The sequence below is a fragment of the Pleuronectes platessa genome, chromosome 12 (genome assembly GCF_947347685.1).
Source record: "Pleuronectes platessa chromosome 12, fPlePla1.1, whole genome shotgun sequence".
NCBI lineage: Eukaryota > Metazoa > Chordata > Actinopteri > Pleuronectiformes > Pleuronectidae > Pleuronectes > Pleuronectes platessa.
Window position 1 is genome coordinate 19,889,798 of NC_070637.1, and position 19,883 is coordinate 19,909,680.

At 42.6% G+C, this 19,883-nt stretch overlaps 1 protein-coding gene across 2 annotated transcripts; it reads right to left on the bottom strand.

The window, feature by feature from the left end:
* Nucleotides 1–701: 701 nt before the first annotated feature.
* Nucleotides 702–19,822, bottom strand: actn2b (actinin, alpha 2b). Of its 2 annotated transcripts, XM_053436304.1 has the most exons (21): nt 19,499–19,822; nt 14,817–14,931; nt 14,542–14,661; nt 14,353–14,439; nt 14,049–14,136; nt 13,612–13,690; nt 11,096–11,177; nt 10,679–10,764; nt 10,360–10,452; nt 9,873–10,103; nt 9,535–9,682; nt 9,064–9,214; nt 6,551–6,659; nt 5,659–5,799; nt 5,137–5,319; nt 4,686–4,820; nt 4,197–4,376; nt 3,946–4,092; nt 2,609–2,674; nt 2,351–2,509; nt 702–2,163 (listed from the first exon to the last, which is right to left on the bottom strand). In XM_053436304.1, exons 1-21 carry the CDS (start codon nt 19,625–19,627, stop codon nt 2,005–2,007), a joined length of 2,688 nt encoding a protein of 895 aa, XP_053292279.1. In that variant the 5' UTR covers nt 19,628–19,822; the 3' UTR covers nt 702–2,004. The 2 variants fall into 2 exon arrangements, with proteins under 2 accessions (XP_053292279.1, XP_053292278.1); XM_053436303.1 differs by having other exon boundaries at nt 2,351–2,674.
* Between the last annotated feature and the right edge of the window lie 61 nt (nt 19,823–19,883).

Sequence of the window (19,883 nt, forward strand, 5' to 3'; positions counted from 1 at the left end):
GGTATGGAACTCTAATGAGCCAAGTACTTTCCCTGTCCATTTTGATTAGATGACCTTTTCTGTGTAGCACCCTCTCAATGTAATGGGCTGATAGCGCTGACATTTGCTGACCACATCCATTCCCCTCAAAGAAAGAAGCATTTTGAGTTTTACCATCCGAGAATTAAGTTTTTTAGCCCTGAGAGACAAATGCAGTGCAAAAGCTAAATCATTTACACATTTCTCTTCCCATCCTACAATTGAATATGACAGAGTGAAGGAATAATTGTAGCTTTGGAACATTTTAGAAACCACTCTTCTACTTTCCCCAAGTATAGAAAAATACATTTTTCATTAGTTTTGCTTGGCTCTCTGACCCAGCATACTGAAGTACTTCTTAAGTTTGTAAAATTATACATAAGCACCTCTGGCCCTACAAATGCAACTCACATAACCTATTTCACAGTCAAAGTATTTAGGCTATGTTTTATTGAACTGGTACCTGTTCAAGCCCCAACCTTAACCTACTGTATATGTTACCGTATATTTGTCCAATATGATGATACATTGCATCAAATACACACTTCAAGCATTGATTCAACAGGTTGAAACAAATTTTTCAGTGGAGTTGTTTAAATAAGTGTGAATTGGACACAAAGTACAAAGTCCAACTCACTGAATTGTTTGAACAGAGCCAGTAAATCCCTCAGGGTGTCTGAGTATCTTTATTTTCCTTCCAAAATAGAACAAACCAAAGTCTTCACCAAAAACCTCTTGGACCCATAGAGCTCAGTGGGTTTCTGCCGCAACAGTCATAATAGTAAAAATAAACTTTTCTTCTAAAGGGGGTTGTTTGCATCCTAATGGGGTATTCAATTATTAGTGTGCTCCAGTGCCTTCGGTTCAAGGTTGTGTGAAATAGCCAATGATTCTCTTTGCAGAAATTTCCATTACATTGATCATATTTATCTCTCTTGCATGGTGGGTGTGAAATCAAAAAACACCGAATGTTTGATTTATCATTTTCTTTAAGCACCTCACAGAAAGTATGTTTTAACAGTAATTTGTATTGTTTGTATAAAGTGTTATGATTATGAACACCGGCACATTAAGGTTAAATCAATGTCAATGTTTTGCATTTAAAATAGCTATATACTGTATGTATGACATGAAAGTAGAAGTATGTAAATTCGAATTTAAATACAATTCATCATTTTCAAATGGCAAATAACAAGTACAGTGAAGTGGAGCCAAAAAGTTTTTTTAATGTGGATAAATCAATGTACTTTTCTACCAACATAACAGGTCTTTCAACTGTGTCAACAAAAGAATGTTGGGAAATCACTTGACATTTTATTTATTTAGTTTTTATTATACTTATTTCTATATATATGCAAGCCTTCACATCTTTGCTGTTGCCTTCAAACAAAATTATCTTCAAAACTCATTTTTTAGTCTCTCGTGTTCTCTGCCAAAACATTTACTTTTGTTTTCAAGTGGTTTCCCACTTTACCCTTTGTTAGTACCATATATTTTAAGCCTTTTGGGAAATCCATTTTCGAATATTTATTGTTCGAAATTGCTTTTGCAAACTGAAATTCACTTTAAGCATCAGCTTTCACGGGGAGATTGTATTTCCAAAACAAAGTAACTACGAGGAAACATTAAAACAATACATGACAGGGTGACTTTTACATCTTATTTCCTCAAGTGATAAACTACCGAAACACCTTGATCATAAGTATTACCAAGTGATGTTCTTTTTTATTCCTCTGCATTGGCGACAGCATTGTTTCTCACAATATAATTTTATTCATTTGGGAGGCCGTCTTTTATCCAAGAGGATTTCAGAGTACCAAGACACTTGACAGAAAATCCATCAACAAAAACTCAGTTTGTCACAAACACATTTCATTCAACATATTTGATCCAACTTTCTTCTAGATTTCTTAATTTCATCAGGAGATGAAGGGGCCGGGGGCAGTTAGGTAAAGGGTCAGCGGGTTAAAGATTTAGTAGTTGGGGTTAAAGGTCGCTCTCTCCATAGAGCGCAGTGGAGAAGGCAGTGTAGTCCAGTGCCCCTGGTGGCACTCCCTGGCCGGTGTAAGGCGGCATCCTCATGATGCAGTACTCTGCTTGCTCTGGGGGAAGCTCTCTCCTCAGCTCCTCCACTAGTATGTAGGGCTGCGTAGTGGAGGGAAAATATGTTTCAGGCATGTTTTGCATAAAGTATAATGGTATAATGCATTTTATCCCTTAAGGTTATGATCAAAATGATAGCTCATAAATCAGCTTGGCACGGTCAGTTCTTGGAAATAATGACGTGAATAGATTAGTGTCACCTAAGAATATCATGCCAGCAAGCACATACCTTGTCAGTTGCCAGGATCCGGAAGGATGCCACAACCTGCTCAGCAGTGTCTGTGTCAGCGGTCTCTCTGGTCATAAAGTCAATGAAAGACTGGAAGGACACAAGTCCAGTACCACTGGGATCCACAAGTATCATTATACGGGCAAACTCAACTTCTCCCTGGCAAAGGAGCAAAGAATACAAGGAATGTTCGTACAAAACGTGTATAATACAGAAAACAGCCCCCCCCTCCATCCAACCACATATGAAATACCATACCAGGTCATATCCCATAGAGATGAGGCAAGCTCTGAAGTCATCGGTTTCCATCGCTCCATTCTTTTTCTACAGTTGGAGGCCAAATTTCAGGTTCACGACACAGGAGATAAGGAAAATAGAGTCAGGGAAGATAGTCAAAACAGAGACACACAATAATAAGATCAACAGCATTAAACATCACAGCAATATTGTAAAACTAAATGCTGAATTTATGTACTATTCACAGTCTTTAAGGTTTTTTTCTCTAAATGTATCAGTAACTGTTAGATGAACCACACTGTGATAAAATAAATATAACTGAGGAAGGATTTAAACTGTAAGCACATCATCTTTAAGCTTTTCTGATAAAGCATTAGAGATGCTGGAGATTGTGAAAATTTGACGTGTGAGAACATAAAAAACAGAAAGAAGAAATTGTATTATCACACAGAGGCTTGCCTGCGCACAAATACAACAACCCTAACACAAAATATTCCTTATCTGAGATATCACTAAACGGTAATAGTTTGCCAATGTTGTGCTGCAAGTTTGTATTTGTTGGGCGTGTTATACATGCATTATTCTGCTAGTCTGGAAGAGTGAGGGAGACTGTGGAAAGACGACAAATATAGCTTGAATAAATGAAAACGGCATAATTGAAGTCCTCAGTTTTTACACTTCAATCAAAACGGCAAAGGATCGTACTCCTAACTAAACCTTCCACAGTTCAATAGTGGCTCTTTTTAATGGATTATTTATGGCACTTTGTGATGGCCAAGGGAGAAATGTAAAATCTTTCATCCATCCTTTCGGGTCAGATGTAGTATCAAAGGCTGAACTCGGCTCGTGGTCTGGCAAGAATTTGCAGGAGATTTTGGGTCAAACGTGGTTACAGTTACAAGATCATCTCTATATACTCTATGATTTAGTTTAAGGTCGGTTGGTAATTTGTTTTTACTGATTTGTTGAAACCCTCTTCACGTCCTAATAGCCAATAATAGATAAAGTCTTCTGAGATACAGACAGGAAATAAGCCGTTGTCTGTGGCCCTCGCAGGACTGGGTAAAAACACGATTCCCTGGCGTACCTGCGTGCACTCTGCCCGTGCTCTCACTGTGCATGTCTGAAGATTTCAGCCATGCACCGCTGAAGCAGAGATGGAGAAGTTGGCCTCCAGCAGTTGTCAGGCAGTTGCGCGTTCATGTGTTTTCTGGCCATAGTTTTTTGACAAGAGGCCTGATGGGAGGGGGGGCGTGATGTACCGGTAGCCTGCTGTTGCTAACTTTAAGATGAGACACTGGAATGGTAACAAAAAAAGAAAAAGCCTGCAGTGGTGTGAACTGGTGAAGAGCTTTTACCCGGTCAAAGTGGCTGAAAGAGGATCTGAACTCGTTCATCTGCTGCTGGCTGATGCCCTTGGCGTCGCGGGTCAGGATCTGGGTCTCTATCTCATTGATGGTTCGGGCGATGGTCGTGAGGAGCAGCTCCCACCCGACACGGATGTGCTGGTAATGAGGAGACGAGTTTATAAATAATGGTTGTTAATAAAGAATACGCCTATGCATCTACTGTGCATGTATTTGTGAGACTGTTTGCCATGGCCCTCTACCTCCATGGTGTAGTTGGTGTGCTTGTTGTCAAACACCAGGGACTCTTGGATCAGCTGGTGGTCTCCCTCCAACTTGTCGATGTTGGGCTTATAAGCGACGATGACGTGCTCACACTGCTTCAGCTGAGTCATCTGGTCCTCCAGAGCGCCTCCGATCTCCATTGAGCAGCGTGCAATTTCCTGTCAGGACAACAGCATGCAGCAAGGTTAACTTCATTTTTTGGACAAATTTGGATCTGCAGGGAGTCGTTTACCTGGGGGTGAAGACTAGATTATGTCAGGAAATGCCATATTTGATAAAGAAGAATTGCATGTGCATAGTAATGTTCAGTCATTTTGCTCTTATTTCATTATTGTTATCATCATCATCAGGAAAGTCCCTATCGTCGTACGTACAGCGCATTTGAATATAATTATCTTCCATTCTAGGCCTATATTTGATTAGATGGAGATAACTGTCTAACTGGGTATGAAGCCTGCATGTCTAACCTCCATCCTGGTCTGTGCCCAGGGTCCAATGAGATTAGCCTGTGCAGCAAACTGTCGTCTCAGCCTCTCGTGGGCATGCTGGTGGGCCATCTCCTCCTGGAGGGCACCATCCCTCTGAGGAACCAGCTTCTTCACCTACAGAACACGCACAGACAGTCAGAGCCTTACTTGGTATTGTGAAAAGTCACTTCCCTGTGAAAAGAGCCGTTAATATCAAACAGAATAATTCTAATATATTTGGATTAAATGCTTTAGATCCTCGCTGCGTCCTGAGTCATTCAACGGAGCGATAAAACATTAGAGCTGCACTTCTTTACTTTATCAGTGGAACACAGACTCGGCTCTCTTTGCTCCTCTTTCATAATGACTGCTTTTATTAGGCCAGACAGCCGCTATTGAAATAACGACTTTATCCATGGAGTCTGTGAGTGAGTTTTAAGGCTGCAGCTACCTTTTCCCACTTGTTAAGAAGCTCCTCTGTTGTTATGGTGCTGTAGGGGTTCGTAATGTTGGCCTTGATCCCGTAGCTCTGGGAAATTTTCTGCACCTCATTGTGGATTCCCAGGATGGCTTGTCTCTCTGCATCAGCCTCAGGTAGAGTAGCTTTGAACTGCTCATGAGCTGCGATTAGACTCTGACAGGGGGAAAGGGAAGTACCTGAAATGTTATTACCTTTTCAAATTTGTCAAAAGTGATAATACATTTTTTTTTGTGGGTGGAATAAATATACCAACATTACATGCTATATAACATTAAATACCTCATGGATATTTGCAGTAAAAAGCAGATGTGTGACCCTGTTCAGACCTGGTGGTAACAGCCATACTGAGAGATCCGATCACAAATGGTCTGCTCCAAGTTTGTCTATTAAATTCTGGCATTACAATGCATCCTGACTGGTCTGAACAGGGTCTATATCTAAATTCTGTTAAATATGACTACAGTCTAATGACGTTTACTGCTGTGATCCTACCTGGACTTCTTCAATAGTATGCACTATGAACATGTCCTGCAGGTCCTCCATGGCGCCTTCCATCCAGTTGTTGAAAGGAGCAGACCTCTTGGCAAACTCCAGGAACAACTGATCAATAGTCTCCAGGAGTTTCTCAGTGCGCTGAAATCATCAACACATACAACATTCAGTTATCGTCCATTTTAAAAATCCCACAAATCTGACAGACGCTTGCATGAAGTAAGTCATCATCTTCATGTCTCCCATAATAAAAATCTCCCAAACAAATATTTCGTCACGCCTTTGATGAATAATCCCTGGGTATACAACGCTGGCATGGACTTGTCAACCCCCAACTTTAGATGAGTCGTTGCTGACAGAGTCCCCCCCCCCCCCTCAGCAAAGAACGATGGCCCCTGTCCCTGTCATTCAGACTTAATCCCTGGCCCTCTGCCCGCGCCCTCACACATTCACAGGTCTGGAATGGTCAGCATGGATCAGAGGAAGTGGCTGGTGGGCTTCGAGCCAGTCACTCTGCTAGACGGAGACTCTTACATCCATTTCACCTTCATCCCCCTCCACCCTCTGACTTTTGTCCTCCTCTCCGGGTCAGAGGTTTTAGAGGGAACCAATTATGTCTCCTCATCAATCAGTTGTGTCTTCGCTGTAACTAAATATGCTTTACCTACATTTTGATTAAAACTGGTCTCAGATGCAACTTCATTCTATTGTAGTGAATGTGGAACATTAGCGCACTCTTGTGGAGACTTGGTTGTCCTAACACTTGAAAATAAATCAACCCTTCCACGTTTAGGGACCTTAAAAGATTGAGTCTGAGGAAGAATGAAATCTGTCCATGTGCTTTCAATCAAATATTCAGATATATTGACATTGAATGTTCAGCAGCCCTCACCTCCAGTGCCTCTCTCCTTTTCTGAGTCAGTGTTCCCAGCTTGTCCCACAAGTCACAGATGCTCTGGCAACGCAGGTTCACAGCTGCCACGTCATGGTAGTCCAGCTCACTGGAAAAACAAAGAGCATACTTTTCATTTCAGCTGTGGAAGAGAGCTTCACAGCATAATTTAGTTATTAAGGTGCATTTTTCAGAAAAGGCCACTGGGTAGTAAAAAAAAAAAAAAAAGTAGTAAATGTTTGTGATAAGATTAACCCCAATTACAAAAAGGCACAAGTGTAGGAGTCATAGTAAAAGCATGTGTAGTTCTAACAATGCCAATTACAGATTATATGTAGAATATGCATTATTTTGACAATGTAGGTAATAATCTTGCACATTGTGGAGCGTTTTATAAAATCATCTAACCCCATGACCACATTTAAGGTACCACTCCTTAAAATAATGTTTCCCACTTCACCACTTCATAGTTTGAGAGATGGGACATTTCAGTCATCCAAGCTTTTTTATGTTCAAGTTTACAAGGATTGTGCGTTTAGCTCGTTGTCAGAACAAACGAGATTCTCTGAAACCAGCCCTGAGTAACAGAATGAATATTTAGTCAGGCAATACAGACTGATAATTTTAGCATTTTATTTGAAAGATCAAACGATGTCAACATTTTCAGATAAACTGCAGGAACCAGTAGAGCAGTCTTTTCCCCTGGTCTTGTTCGTTAGTAAGACCAGTCCTTTAGTATTCCTGCCAGATTACATCAACGGGATCTTCTCGTCTCAGGGCCTGAGGTTGGACTTTGAGCCTTGGAAACTGGGATCTCTCATAGAGGAAATCATCCCAGTGGTCTCCTCCATGCTCATATTCTGACTGGAAGTGGGAGAGAGTGCCAGGAGGAAGCCGACCACTCAAGAATAGGTCGAGCTGGCTTGGTCGAAGTGGTTCTTCTTCTGGTGGAACTGGCTGCAAGTTCTCCTCAGATGTGGAAGCAGCAGTCGTGGGGGACAGCTCATAGACAGGGGGTGAAACAAAAACTTGTTCCTCCGTTTCCCGCTCTTCGTTTCCATGCTCGTAGATGGACTCAAAGTGACTCAACTCACCAGCCTGGTATTCAGATTCAGAATATGCAGGAAGTGGTGGAGGAGGCACATTAAAATCCTCTTCCCCTTCAAAGTTTGCATCCTCAAAATTCTCTTCATAGTGCTCAAGCTCACCTGCCTGAAACTGAGAGGGAGGAGGAAGAACATTGAGGTCCAGAGATGTTCTGGATACGCTGAAGTCAGTTGTAGACCCTTCTTCAGTGTCCACTACAGGAGCCTGACTGGGGGGGTCTGTAGCAGGTCTAGTGCTCGCTGGATAGTAACTGGAATATTCTCTCCCCTTCATAGGGTCATAGTAGTAGGAGACAGCAGGGTCGTTCATATTGGCAGACTGAGCAGGAGGACCTTGGGATGAGCTCTGATAGCTTCCAGGACGCGTCTCCACAGTTGAGAAACTGCCTCCATAAGGATTATACTGGCGCCAGCCTAGAGTGGAACATTTTTAATATTAAAACATTGTAAATGGAAGTTAAATATTGAACTTTGGAGGCAGCTGATATCAAGTTATTGCATTTACCCTTTTTAGCAGGAAAACAATAGACATTCCAGCTGAAGAGTGAAATGAGGAGCAGCAGACTGTAAAAGAAAAGAGCAGTGGTCAGAAACTTCAGTAAAATTATAAACAGGCATGACACAAACACACAGACATAATCATTAAACTGTCACATACCTTGCAGAACCACAGGTAGCCATTCTCCATCCCAGCTGAAATGTGATCTTCTGCTCTCAGCTCAGAGCGCCAGTTAAATGTGGCCAATCCCGAACGGAGAAGGTAACGATGTACAGGTGCCCATTGCTGGGTGCTGATTGGAAATGTCAGTGAGGCTCCACCTTCATCTTTGTCCCCTGCAGTGACACTGTGCAGTCACAATGACACTGCATCCCGAGTTGTAAAGTGGATGTTTTGACTTTGGTGACTTCATGTGCTTTGAAGTCGGAATGTGGACAACAACATGGACGCTGTAAACAAAATGTGTTGTTTCCATGTGTTTGGAGTGTTTATGAACACAGTGAATAATATTCTAATATCTGCATAGTAATGAAGAGCAAGGGGAAAAGGCCCGGAATGACATATAGATCATTTTAAGCGTAGACATGTTAACATAAAAAAAACGTCTGTATAGTGTGTGTTTAGAGCTATGCCAAAATATCTGTGGACTTTGGCTTTGTTGATTTCCGATTATTCCAGCACCACATGAACTCACTATTTTCATCAGTACATTTAAGTGTTTCATGAGTCCAACGCCTCGAGGTGAACCGAGTAGAATAGTATTTCCTTCTATTGTAAGAGCAGTGCTAATGATGTTAAAATAATATTTACACAATGATTTCCCTGGCACCCCCATCGTTGCCCACCCGCCACCCACTGCCCCGGTGGCCATGACACGACTGCAAACATCTGCTCTAGGGAATGCGTACTTCAGCTCCTGTGCGATGGCAGCAATCTGCTCCACTCGGTCCTGGTGGGCTGCCAAGTCGCTCTCGAAGGCCTCGTGTTTTCTCAGCAGCGCTCGGATTTCTACGAGGGTGGCTGTTTCATAGTCCGTCTGGGAGAGGATCAGCTCCTTACCTGAATATTAAAAATAGGCAAAGAAAGAGGGAAGCATGAGGCAAGAGTACGGGAGAACAAGATTATTCAGATCCAAACACAGACCTAATTTGGCCTTTGCTGATGGAGAAACCGACCTGTTGCCCTCCACTAGAGGCTGATGGCTTTAAACAGACTAACACCTTCAATCAAATCTCATCAGGAACAAGTATAAACAACTGCAAGGTTAATTAAAACATTGAAAACATGCAGGAGAGCAGGAATACAGATGCTTGTAGATGACCTAGTTACACAGAAAAACTTTCAGACGTGTAGTTTAAAAAGCATAGTGACAAACTTACCACCGGCCCAGTTCTCGTGATTGGTGGCTTTTTGGCGGAACTTTTCTGCCAGGTGATCGAGTCTCTCGAGCCGACGGATCTCGGTGAGGAGCCATTCCTCGTAGCCTTTCTCTGCCTGCTCCAGGCCCTGCCATGCACTAGCTATGTCCTGGAAACAAAATGAAAATAAAAAAGGACTGAAGTGTAAAACAAACCACACACTGCTCATACAATTCCAGTGCTTGTTTCTCTTAAATCCTTTGTGAGACTCCAGCATTAGCTATAAGGCAAATAGACATAATGTGGTATAAGACTTGTTGATAGCTGTTTACTATCGACTGAATTGAGTTGTGACTTACAGATACCAGCTTCCCCTCAGAGGGCATGAACGCGGGGCGATTGCTTATGCGCAGCTTGGTCTGCAGGGTGTTGAAGTTAATTTCCAGCTGGCACTTCTCCTGCACCTTCGGGGGCTTGTGTTGGCGCCTGTAGTCCCTGAAATCCTCCAGCTTCCGCTGCATCTCTGCCATGGTCTTCTCCGGGGTCTTGTTCTCCAGCCAGGGAGTGGTGCGGCGGATCCACTCCAGCAGCTGAGAAACACGAGGACAAAGTGGGAAAAGTTGAGAGACAAGAGAGCTGCATATTAACATACAACAAACATCTGGACATATTCTAGAGTTACATATGATGAGTGCAGAAGGAGCTTTTCAGAATGAGACGCCTACACAACAACAAGAAAATGTCAGGAACATTCAGGTGAGGGTTCGGGGAAATGTCCGGACCACAGTGCACGTCTGAAAGCATCATACGAGAAGATCTTCTGTCGTTACATGTCTACTGTTTTACCTCACTGGCCAGTCTCTCATATTCCTCCATCATTTTCTCATTTTCCTGGTTGACACCGAGCACCTTAGAGATCCTGTTGGCAGCCGTCTCTGCCTGCAAACACAGGACACACGAACCAAGAACCACATCAGCAAAGTAACACAGGGTAGGCCATGCTCATTTTTATTCCCAATACAACTAAATATATTAACCGCACAAGACAACATCAAAATCTAAGCTCTGCATGTGACTCTGTCCTCAAAATACAGATGAACTGCACAGAAGAGATGGTTAATCTCTAAATGCAAGTTGGTGAAGTGCACAGCGTCAACCTCTGTACCTGCTCAGCTCCAGCGAAGGCGTGGTAAAAGCAGGACACGTAGGTCATGATAGCTCTTTCATCAGGCTTGGGGGTGTTGATGATATCTGTAGGATTGACAGGGAAAGTCAAAGGAGTGAAAAAGAGACAAATCTGTGTATTTCAGACAGTGGGAGGAGACAGAAAGTTTACTTTGAACGTACTTGTAATTACCTATACCAGGTTTTATAGTTACAGTATGGAAATGAAAACAATCACATATTCAACTTGTGATTGGATCTATGTGAATGCGACAAGAACTAAACTAAACCTCCCATGGAGAAAACGTCTACGTACACACAGACACAATCATATTTCAAAAATCAGAACATGAGAAGGTCTAAAATTTTAATATGAAAAAAAATAACATTTGGCTCCTTCTATTTCATAAAACATTACCTTCTGCATCCAGCATTTTGGGAATGTCCAGGTGTTTCTCAGCTAAGTCGAAAGCCAGGTTCAGGTTCCCCATAGGATCATCCTAAATAAAGAAACACAATTCTGCATCACTGAGCAGCAATGTCGGACTTAAAATGCCACCACACTGACCCCTGTGTTATGATGGACACATTATTGTCCCCTAGCCACCCACTGTCCATGCATATTAATCTAATCGCACTTGTTTTGACATTTATATTCAGTACAGCTTCTGCACAAAACCCAGTACAGACAAAGTACTGATCCTTCAGTCTGTAACATGAGGAAGATTCAAGAATCTTATCTCAACTGATTTAATGAATTTAGTGACAAATCTTTTATGATAAGTTGTCGTTAATTAATCAGATAGAAAATTAATCAATTTACCAATGCATTACTCTATGGGGCGCAGATTGTGTTTAGATTTACACTTAGATTTAAATTTGACATTTAGATTTAAGTTTTTTAAGACTTTTAGGCTTAACCTTAAGATTTTGATTAACCTTTAGGTTTAATATTTATATGAAACATTCAGATCTAATAGATTTATATTTAAACATAACATTTAGAATCAAAATTTAGATTTAACATTTAAAATCTTGGTTTTAATCAAAGAAAATATATTAAACATGAAAACAAGACATCGAAAAGTAAACAAAGTTCACAAACATTGCTGTAAATCTGGAAAAAAAAATACTTATTTCTAACGATGTAGCGCTAAATATGGTTTTCACAGTAAACATCTAACATTTATTGTGACAAACAGAGTGGGGGAGTGGTGCATTAAGTGAACAGCTGATGGTGAACAGTCAGTGAGAGTGCACTGGGGTAAAGGGATCATGCTATCATGCTGCTGCTATTGTCCCCATTTCTGTACCGCTGTTCCATAAAGGTAGGGGGGGGGGGGGGGATTGGCACAGTACATGACAGGGCCAGCTGCTCACAGATCCAGTGCAGGACAGACAGATAAATGGATAGGATAGTCATGGTAGTAAGGGGATGGAGGGATGGAAGGATGGAAGGATGGATGGATAGAAGGATACCCTCCAAGGCCTCCATGTGTGTGTGTGTGCCTGTGTGTGTGTGCGCCCCCGACCAGAGCTGGTCCAGCAGGCTGGAACACAGCGAGCTTAACAAACACACTCACCTGGAGCCAGACTCAACAGCTGCCTGGCACAGCTGCCTGTCTCCTGGTAAAACCCAGGTGCGACTGAGTGAGTGAATATGTTTGTGAGATGGAGAGAGTGAGGAAAAGCAATAGATAGAGAACATCGGCTTTGTTTGTTCCTCATCACTCACACTCACCGAGAGCGTTTTATTCCTCATTATGAAACACCATCCTCACAGCGATACTTCATATTTTACTGTGAAACATCATCTCATAGACATCTTCCTGACTTTTCCCAGCCTCTAACTGGGGGAACACTATGTCTCACTGCAGACAATAGCAGAGGAAAAGCTAAGCCCGAGCTCTGAGGGGACTAGGCTCATGTTTCTGTGACTATTCTAGGTCAGCTCCAAGTCAGGCCGGTGAGTTGTGCCCTGAAAATGAGCGCTTCTGTTTCCACAGCAAATGAAAATGTCACTCTCCCTAACCGGCCGTGGAATGGAAGAGCGAAGCCGCAAATATTCCAAAAGCAGAGCCGTGGCGGCACAGCACCTTCCGTTCAGGAGGGAAAGCGTTGGTTACTTGAGCGCTGCTTTTTCCCCGGGGGTCTGTCAGCTGTGCTCAATAAGCCCCTCGACTGTCTGCACACTGTGAGAGAGAGTCGTGGCCATCCATCAAATCCAAAACATTTAAATGAGCTGCGGATTTGTTGCCCTGAGAAAAAACACTCGAGCTCAAGTGGAATGCGCTCCCTGATACACCCCACATTGTGAAGGGTTTTTTTAAATGGACAGGAAATGTCAAACTCTGCATTAATTGAAGGTAGACGACCCTCGGCTCGCATATTTATCACTGAGTGATACACACGGGGCCACAAGTCACCACCATTAAACTAAATGTTGTGCTGGGCACAGTGGGGTGCACGAAATGGACCGAAAAACTAGAGCAAGGGTTGTATTTTAATGCAAATTAATGAATGTACTTGCTTTGCATGTCTATGAACCCAATAACACAGTGTTTGTCTACAGCATGTGTTACTGAGCAGTGGACCTCTCATAGACATCTTACTTTAAATGATCAACCCTTAAAGGATAAGCTGTATAGATAAATATTGGACAGAACCATAAACAATAACAACAATCTCTTTTAACTACTTCAAGTTTATACTATACTATAAGTTGGATCAAACACTGCAAATAACCCAGATATAGCAATCAACTTATCTTGCTCTAGTATAGACTAGTCATAAAAAGTGCCCCAAGAAATGTTGTCGTCCTGAGTTCAGTGTGTGTTGGTTTTCAACAGGTGGTGTTAATTTCAGTGGAATCCACTCTGTTAGTGTTTGGGGCTGAGACACAGCATCCTGGTTACAGGTGAAACCACACGACACCTTGTTGAGCTTAGAGTAGTCGAGGAGGTCGGGTCTGTGTCTATGAATCAGGGCGCAGAAGGCCAGGCCATCCTTCCAGCTGCACCGGCCGACGAGCAGAGAGAACACGACAAGTTAGAGCTCGACTCAGAGAGGAAGCTGCCGTGAGTCCAGGTCCAAGTGGAGGTGCATCAGCACAAAGATGTTGTCATAGCTTAGTTCTCACATGATGCTATAAGATTCAATTAGTTATTGTACAAACCACAAATATGCAGTTCCCACTTGTATGTCCAAGGGAAATTCAAAACAATATTTTTTAATAGGTACTGGCATTTATCCTCTCTGTCCTTAGAACATGACAATACGGAATAACAGGACAACCTAGAGCAACTATTAATGACATCAGCTATCAGTGAAATCAAACAGCTCAGTTAACAGTGTGTTTGTGAAACACTGACCTGACATGGAAGTTTTGGACATTGACATTCCTGTAGGGGGCAGTCTTTCTTTGACACCACAGGAGAAGACCCTCCTTGGCAGATGTTTCTGTGGAGAAAGTGAATTCAAAGGTTAATAAGTTCACTATGTAGCAGAGATAATAAGACTCCCATACAAGGTAGACAATATTCAGAGGACCCTCTCATTTATGTCCCTTGGAATAATAGAAATATTCCAGAAAAGCAGCAGTGAATGTCTAGAGTCAGCTGACCTGGTGTTAAAGAAATGATCTCGATCTTATTTCTTTGGGTTTCACCGTCTCACCTTCAACAGAAATGTCCTGGATGGCGAAGCGGAGGATGATGGTCCAGATCATTCCCAGAGTCATCTTTACATTACCGTCCACAATCTCTGAAAGACAAATAACCCGTTAAAATCAATTTGCACAAGACTGATGATCTGATTATCACCCTGAGCCATATATGTTCACTTCTACAGGAAAGCTGTGGTAACCTTCAGCTCCGATGGAAACCAGTTTCACTCCTTTGCTCGTGATGAATTCCAGAGCTTTGTTGACGTTAGCAATCTTGTGAAACCGCATCTTCCCTCTGTCTGGCTTGGGTAACCTCTCTCCTGCGAACAGAGTATTATGTAATGGTCAGATATATATGTAAATGAATGCGATCAGGGTTTTCATAGATTGTTTAATTGACTCAGAGACAAAGGAAATGAAAAGAACTGAGTAGACATGAAGTTGTGAGAGAGATTGTTTGGTTTCATGGGCTGACCTGAGATAACTTCCAGAAGCAGCATTAGTTTCAGCCCATTCCTGAAGTCTTCCTCGATGTTTTCAATCTGAGTTCCAGCTTTCCTCAGGTGGGAGTTACACCAGGCCGTGAAGGTCTGACAGGAAAAGGGATACAAAAAAAACATGGATGACCGTGAAAACTGCAGCTGTCTCTCCACTTCCTGTGAAGCTGCTACTGATACAACACACTTAAGGCTTGAAATCCCCCTCCGCAGAGGACCCAGACAAACTGAAGCAGCTCGCGGCTTAACAAGTCCTCACTTCAAGACCGCATTTCAAATCAATCTTCACCTCTTGGACCAGTGCTACATTTTCAGATTAACCCTCAGTGACCCTGAAGTGGCTGGTTTTCCTGCTTTTTCCTGCTGTGGCTCCATCGCTAACAACCATCAGGAGAAACGTGGGCTCCTGACATACAGTAAATCCCGTTAAGACGGGCTCATTGTCTTTCTCCTCCTATTTTTACAAAGTCTCCCTCATTAGCCCCGGCAGCAGAGTTTACAGGCGCTCAGCACGTTCACAGATGAAAGCTGGGAGCCGCCCACAGAGCACATTCCGACCGATATAAGGTGTTAAATTTAGACGGCTCTGCTGTGGCTCACGATAAGAGGGCCGGGGGGGGAATGTCGAAACGTCTCGTCGTGTCAACGTAAGTGAAAATGTCATGTGGATGCAGAGCTAGTTTCCCTCCCTCCCTCACATCCCTTTCTGTCACTGTGATTGGTTACAGCTGCACGGAGATAACTTTATCACATGTATGCTGTTCTTCCTGGTCGCACTCATCACCGTGCTGACGTATGAGGACGAGCAGGCGTGGAAAAAGAATGGAAGCATAGTTGAAATTTCCTGTTTAGAATCAGGTTCAGGATCAACCACAAGGACGAATATGTTGTTGTCTTCCATAACAACAAATGATTTAAAGAAGCTTGCTTTTGTTTTATATGAGCTTGAATCAATGAGGTGTTCAGTTTTGTAAAATAAAACAATAATAACCTGTAAAGTTTCTCTTTTATTTTAGAAATATCTCGATTCCAGCATCAGAATAATACGGCGAGCATGTCATCTGTGTACCGATGTGATACCATGTCTGTAAAGTTTATTAGTTTAATCCTGACTAAACTTTATTTTCCCATAAGTCCCTTTTTGTTCATTGCTTCTAAACAGCAGTTGTGCTTTACTGCCACTGGTGAGTTTTGTTTACAGAGCATCGAAGAGGATTTCTGGTTGTATAATGTTACCCAGAGTTTTCTAAAATGTCAGGAATTTGGCAATATTTTTCACAGTGGAAAGTTCCAAACATTATAGACAAAACTCCTGCACACTGTCTTAATTCCAGTGATTTATTTGCGACGTTTCGATGCTGAACCCTTATCATGCAAAAAAAGGTTTTGCCTGATAATAGACTAGCACTGAAATGTTGAAAAATAAATCACCAAACAGATGTGGGAAGGATTTAACTACGGTTTTTATCTAAAAGACTTTGACTGCGGGGGGGGGTCTGTCTATTAAAACAGTAGCAATCTTATAAAGCATTTACTGCATATATTTTCAAAGGATTTAGATTGGGCAGCATTCAGCTGATAAATCTATTAGGCCTATATGTGTTTATTTAATGCACTGGTATCAGATCGTTATCAGGGAAGGGAAAATGGTATTGGATAATCTCTCGTTTATTTTGGGACGTTTTTGTGGCTTTATTTGACAAACAGGAAACTCAGGGAAACAGAGCAGGGAGAAGATGTGCAGCAAACGGGGGAGTGTGACATGATCACCAAACGTCTGTCAATCATTTCATCCATCAAATGGAGGCTTTTGATGACATGTTGGTCTTTGACTTTCCAACCTTCACTCATACAAATAGACACAAGTGAGCATTTCTTGGGCCGTTTTAAAGTCCGGGGTCAAAGTGTGACCCTGAAGATAAGTAAGAGACTCGTTAGCTGTTAGCAGAGAAGTAACTCATAACTTTTTTACATTACTTTTTAATTTTATATTTTGTGTATTTTCACATATGAAGCTTTATTTGCCAAGTGACATCAACTGAGAAATATATCCGAGCACTTTTTCCAACCCTTTGATCTTAAACAGCCTTTCACCCACAGGATTGGACTGGGTGCCCTTGCAGCCGCTCAGGTTTCTCCTCTGGGTGCTGGTTCAAAAACGGAGCATTACCAGCTTCAGACTAAATCACATTCCACTCTGAGTGGGTCCCCAGGCTCCATGTGACATTGAGCGGCCGCCCTCCTCCATGAATTAAAAAAAAAAAAAAGAAGAGAAAAGAACGTGGCATGCTTCTCCTCCAAATTTGACTCGGCCACAATTGCAAAACCCATCTGCCCACTTTCCGAGCCCCCCCCTCCCTCCCTCCTCCCTCGGCAGCACAATTGACCAGTGACGATTACAGCTAAAAATATTCATGAATCACATCCAGCGAGGACCAGACCTGTCACTGCCTGTGGGGCCTCGCTGGGTCAGAGGATGACCGCTCGTGTGCAGGAGGATGGAAAAGTAGAAAACTGAACGTTGAAACACGTTGAAATATTCCTCTTCCCTTTTTACGTCTTCATAACTCAGATGAGCATATTCACTTTTTATCCATAGCACTTTTGCACTTCCACTTTCTTTGCAGTAACTTAGCACTGATGAATTTCATCGATCTCCTTAACAAAGCTTCTGAGTCAGATAATAGATATTTTTTAAAGTCCACATAAGCACAGTCCCATTAATACCCAGTGAAGGAAAGCTACCACAGCTGCTGGTGGGATTTGAAATAAGCCGACTGCACCACGACATGAGCTGGACAATAGATTTAAGGCGACTGGACAGAAATTATTTTTGATAAAGCAGCTAAAAGTGTCCCCTGATGAAGGAAACAACAACCCACCCTGCATGGCAACACTCATATACTGTGATGTAGAGGCGGGTATATAACAAGCTGCTGGGGCACAGCTTCATCACCTTCCTCAGTTGTTTCATCAGCTCTGATCACTGTGAACAGCTGCTGGCAGGGCCGCACCTCTCTCCAATGACCACTTGTCAACTCCAAATTACGATCAGTAAGAAAGATAAACACTGGAAACATGGTGCATATGGAACAGGGACCTGACTTATCACACTGTGGTCAGAAATACACAGTTTGGTCATCTCCGCAGGGGCCACGCGTGGAGGTCCAAGGGTCTGGAGCCCTTTGGCCTCCAGTTGTGCAGAAAAGCAGCAAATCTAAGGCCTGGGGACACTTTGAAAGCCCTAGAAAAAGAGAGTGTGTGAGACCGGGGCTATATGTGAGAGGAGCTGGTGCTGGTTCAATATTTCTGCGTGGTTTCTATAAACAAAAGAATCCTGCACCAAGGACACTGGATTAACCCGCTGCAATGCCTTTTGGTCCCGGGGTTTAAAATTAGACGCAGCCTCCATTCTAATCCCGAGAGCGTCATCATGTGTTGGGAGCATCTGTTGACAGCTCGCATTCCGCGCGTATCAGCGGGGGAGAGAGGCGGCGCGGCGCGGAGCCGCTGGAAGCTGGAGCGGCTATTGTTAGCTGGTACCCGCCGCATCCCTCCGCCAGGGCCCCCCTCCCCAGCGCCGGGGGCCCGCGTCAGGGCTGAGGCATGCAGGGAGCACCAGGCCGGAAGTGGAGTGTCAAAATCAAAGAGCACTTTCGAGCAGTGGCGGATCTGGAGGTTTCTCTTAATCAGGGGGCCTTAAGAGGTGGGGGGCCTGATTCAGCACATTTAAGTTTTTCCTTGTGTATCATTATAGCTCTGCTTTAAGGAAAGCAAAGTTTAGTTGAATGTATTTTGATACTTGATACAACAAGATCGTCTAATAAGAGCTTTAAAATTACAAAATCTAAGCAAAAAGTATTATTACATTATATTTATTATTAGTATTGTTAGTAAGTGACATATTAATAACTTTTTAAAAAAGACGAGAGGCCTGAGGCACTTAAGGGACAATCAGATTTCCACTGGGGCAAATGCAAATGCCCCCCATGACCTCACCTCTGATACGTTTTTTTTCTTCATGGTTTATCCAAGTTAGAGCTACTATTTAAACAATAAATAAAAGATATATTTGGACAGATATCCTCACTTAACTGTGGTTAGCTAGGTTTACAGAGAACCGTCTAATTTGTAAAGTTTTCATTTTTATTGTTTTACACTCGGCTGGACAACTTTGTAACTTTGTTGAGAAAAGTGTGATTTGAATAAAGCTTTTTGTCATTATTTGTTGTGTTGGTTCATAATATTTGGGTTCGTACTGGTTATTTACTCCCAGTCAAGGTATTTTTTTAACATCTCTTAATAACCTCCAAGGACAGACTTAGTTACATGAAAACTCCAATAGATTTACTTGATTAAAAAGACAAATGCATGACTGATAAGAATTTATTTTGTTCAGTTTTATCAGCTCTTGAATTGCATTTTATTTTGAAAATCTCAACCGGCAGTCGGACCCACACTATGGTTAACTTTACGACGGTCTCAAAAGATTCGTATAAAACTGTTATAAAAATCAGATTCCTACATATTATATATACACAAAATACGTGAGGTAAACTTTCTCAACTTTCACTACAATGCTGAGTCCCAGCAGCTTTGCACCAATCACAAAGCAGCTCCAGTATTTTTGATCCAGGTTTAAGTTTTTATTCGAACTTACTTTCCTCTGCTGCTGCTCCCAGGCCGGATCCAGCAGCATGTCCCGGTCCCACTCATCCTCCTGTGTCATGTACACCTCCTCGAAGCCGTTGTCGTAGTGGACCGTGGTCTCCAGCTGGGTCATCATCATGGTGCCGATCACTTCTCTGTTTCCCCCCCACAAACAAACTCAAACCCTGGTTATTCCTGTGACTGTGATGTAGAGGAGAGGATAAGTTCCCTGACTTCTTCTTCTTCTCTTCTGTCTCTTTCACGCTTGCCCTTGTCCTACCGTCCTGACACACGTCTGGCCCTGGTGCCACAGAGGGACCAGCGGCCGTGTCATTAGTACTGGGTGGTCACGTGACACCTTCATACCTAACATCTCCCACCCACCACCCACCCAC

Bases quoted from the DNA above. Each gene is read 5' to 3' on its own strand.
- actn2b (XM_053436303.1), bottom strand. From the start codon at position 19,627: ATGATGATGACCCAGCTGGAGACCACGGTCCACTACGACAACGGCTTC. The intron at 5,800-6,550 runs GTGAGGGCTGCT...TGATGATTTCAG, and splicing joins AAAGGAGAGAGGCACTGGAG to CGCACTGAGAAACTCCTGGA. The intron at 5,320-5,658 runs GTAGGATCACAG...TCCCCCTGTCAG, and splicing joins ATACTATTGAAGAAGTCCAG to AGTCTAATCGCAGCTCATGA.